This window comes from Epinephelus moara, chromosome 12 (assembly GCF_006386435.1).
Source record: "Epinephelus moara isolate mb chromosome 12, YSFRI_EMoa_1.0, whole genome shotgun sequence".
NCBI classification, from domain to species: Eukaryota; Metazoa; Chordata; class Actinopteri; order Perciformes; family Serranidae; genus Epinephelus; species Epinephelus moara.
In genome coordinates, this window is record NC_065517.1 from 31,321,555 (window position 1) to 31,325,202 (window position 3,648).

Consider the following 3,648-nt stretch of genomic DNA (forward strand, 5'->3'; position numbering starts at 1 on the left):
TCACTTACATTTTAACAGGTCTGACGCTACTATGCGCCCCGGCTGTATCTAGGCTAACAGCTAACATGCTAACTATTATTTTTATGTCACTAGTCACTTGAAACAAATTTAGGACGATAGGAGACAGGTTGAAATAAACCGAAATTTCCCTTTAATTGATCATTTATTTCTTGTTATATGCAAAATATATGTCAAAAATCAGCTTTTTACATCGAAGTCCCTGTCGTTTCACTTTCTGTATAACAGTTTAGTTTATGAACCATCCTGCATTCAGGGCGTTTATACAATTTCATCCAGCTTTGGGCAACTAGCTAGTAAGGTTGTAAATCACTAGTATCATCTCGATATAATATTATGTTGATTCTTTGGACAACAATACGATATTTGCCGATATCACAAAGTCTGCCTGGATAGGATTTCAATTTGATGCAATTAAGGGGCCTGTGATCAACACATACCGTATACAAGAGACGAAATTATATGCCCACTTGACACAATCTGTTACACATTAATCTACCACTTTTTTGCTCTTGGTCATAAAAGATAAAAACAACACATGCATAATATAAATAACTGTAACTGCTTTACTCCACTAGCACATTAAACAGCATATGGATATGTTTGCCCTCAGGGCTTTCAGCACTGAAGGCTAATTTCTCCCAACAGCCATTAAACATGGATTAACAACAACACCATTTAACTTAAGTGTAAAACGTAACTTAATAATAACTGTTTAAGGTACACAGACAAAACATTATTAGCTTAAGCACACTTACGTTGCATAAATTACATGTATTATTTATACTTTTTCTAACTCACTGTTGGTTTAAGTCGCTGTATCTCCCGACAGAACAGCTCGGTTGAATTTCAGTCTGCATGCATGTTTTTTCAGCGGAACATTGCTCAAACAGCGTCGCTAATGTTGCTGTGTTGAGTCGTGTTACGTCATGTTTAATACATAACAGCATGTGCTTTTACTGGTTTTTTCTTAGAAATCCAAAATATTTCCACACTGATGATTTATCAGTGAGTAAATAACGTTATCCTCATTGTCCACCTCTCAGCTGTAACTGTGCACCGCTCAAATATTTAGTATCATTGGAAAATACGCCATAGTACAAAAACCAGAGACACTCTAACTTCTGTTCCACTGGGATTTTTAAGTCAGCTTCTCTCTACAGGTCAGTGTGTGAAGAATATTTAGTCATGTAGTATATATATATATATTTTTTATTTAACATCTAGACCAAGAAAATTGAATTATTTTAATGTTCTTGCAGCCTAAACAGGATTTTTTTTAAAATTTTAATTCAGTGTTATTAAAATAAAGGTTATGTTTTCTCAATTTAAAATTTCTTATTTGGTTTAAAAAGTCAATATGTAAAACGTGTTTTGTGTGCACAAAGGTCTTGTCACCAACATGAGGTTGCCAGGCAACCGGCGGAGACTCCAGGAAGTCACTGTGCCCAGCAGTACAACTTCTCATTACATTTCGGTTTTGTGTATGGATTACGCTGTTCAAATAACATGTTAATTATTGCGCTTCAGAGGCGCTGGTAGCTTTATTACTGAACTGAGGAGAAATCCAGGCCAAGAGTTTTTTCCCTGCTGCCAGTCTTTATGCTAAGCTAAGATAAGCTAAGCTAATCTCCTCCCGGCTCCAGCTCCGTAGTTAGGGCACAGACATGAGAGTGTTATCGATTTTCTCATCTAACCCTTGGTAAGAGAGGGAAAAAGTGTATTTTCCTGAATGCTCACTTAAAGTGTGCAGCCGAGCTCCTGTGTGTCGCCATGCATGTTCTCAGTGGGAGGATCATGTGTGCGTGTGCTTTGTATGGAGAGAGGGACAGAGATAATACCTGAGTGCAGCCACCACTCGCTCTATGGCGTCGTGAAGCACTGTTTTAACAGACAGGTCCAGGGGTCCAACGGCCACACGCAGAAGCTCTCCAATGCGCTCCAGAGGCTCCCCATCAGTTGCCATGGTGACTGCCAGCTCATGTACTTTTGACCTCTCCGATCGGGACAAATCATAGAGTTGACTGTAACGCTGGAATACAGAGAGAGAAAGTGTGAGTGCAGAGATTTTTGACGAGATAGGGAAAATAGACGAACATAAAGGACAGGGAGCAAAAACACAACGTACAAGCTCACAGTCAGAAATATTTAGGAAAGACAACAAGAGACAAAAACATTGTGATGTAAGATGGCAGAAAAAAAAAAAATCAAAAAACCCTAAGTGGAGTGTCATGTAGGAAGTGTGGAGTTTAGTGAGTGAAGTTTGTTGTTGAGTGCTTGGTTCTCTACAGATATTAACCCAGAGGGCGGAACTGACCTGAACCTGCTCACCTTCTCTACTCTCCTGCTCATCTTTGCTTGTTTTTCTGTCTTCCAATAAAAAAGGGCTGAGAATCTCAACCTGGAGGATCGGAAATGGGTCAGTGTGTGTGTGTGTGTGTGTGTGTGTGTGTCGGGCAAGTGTGTTAAAATAGATATTCGCTTATCTTACAATCTTTTCAGCACAATGTACCATCAAAATTATTTTCAATAGCTTGTTTGCAATCATGTGACACACAAAATTTAGATGGAGGGCAGAAAGTGATAATCCATATGCTACCTGAGATGGACGTAGAGGAAAGTGACAACATAAAAGTTGATGTGATCCATACAAAGCTCGATGGATTTGCCCGTTGTGGACACAATGGTCGTCACAAATCACCTCATCTTCCAGACCTCCTAATGCTACTAACGACGCTGGTGAAGGTTCTCAGTCATGGTAAAGTTGGCGTAGGCAACTGGACTTGCTTCAGTTTCTTGGAGACGTTTCACCTCTCATCCAAGAGGCTTCCTCATTTCTAAAGGACTGGTACAGAGTCACAGGTTTATACCAGAACGACCATCACTGAACAGACGAGGTGGCCTACAACACCACTTATCACCCACCTACAATTCAGTTTTGAGATCCCTCCCCAGACATCTTAACACTCTTAACCCTAACGACACACATGATGGTCAGGTGGGTCAATGACTCACATGTGACCTCAACGTCTCTATAAGGGTTCACATCCACACAGAGTTTAAAGCCTGCGACTCCGTACCAGTCATTTGACTGAAGACTGAAGAAGCGTCTTGGATGAGAGATGAAACGTCTTAGAGAAACTCAAGCAAGTCCAGTTGCCTATGATATAGCACTTATGATTACTAACTTTACACAGCAAGCAAATCTCCCAAGAAGGGAGATGTTGTCACAGCATGTTTTAATTGCATCCAACTAGAGGCATGTTTAACGGCCGGGGTCCACCGGGCACGTCAGCAGCGTGACACGTCTGCAGCGCGAGTCCCGTAGCAGCTCACCCCCCTGTTAATCAATTACAGCGGCTCCACCGGCAACGGGAGTGGTGCTATTTTTGTCGCGCTACGCTCCCCTACGCGACCCTCCATCCGATAAAAACTATATGAAATAGTGTGCTAAACGAGCACAATATGTTTTTAAATGAATAAACCATTATCAGAGGTGATATGTTATGACTTTTTTCATGCATTTACCCATGTTTATCCGTGACATTGTGTAAATGTCTGTGGCGGACATTTGAAAGCGAGTAGATGACAAACAGTACAGTAAACTTGTAGATTACTCAAATATATGTA

General features: G+C 40.7%; 1 protein-coding gene across 1 annotated transcript in view; it reads right to left on the bottom strand.

Moving 5' to 3' along the window:
* The window catches only part of nbas (NBAS subunit of NRZ tethering complex), a 281,527-nt gene that overhangs the window by 91,020 nt on the left and 186,859 nt on the right, over positions 1-3,648 (bottom strand). Inside the window, exon 47 of the mRNA XM_050057998.1 lies at positions 1,860-2,050. Within this exon, the coding sequence (XP_049913955.1) occupies positions 1,860-2,050 (191 nt within the window). The remainder of the gene's footprint in view (positions 1-1,859; positions 2,051-3,648) is intronic.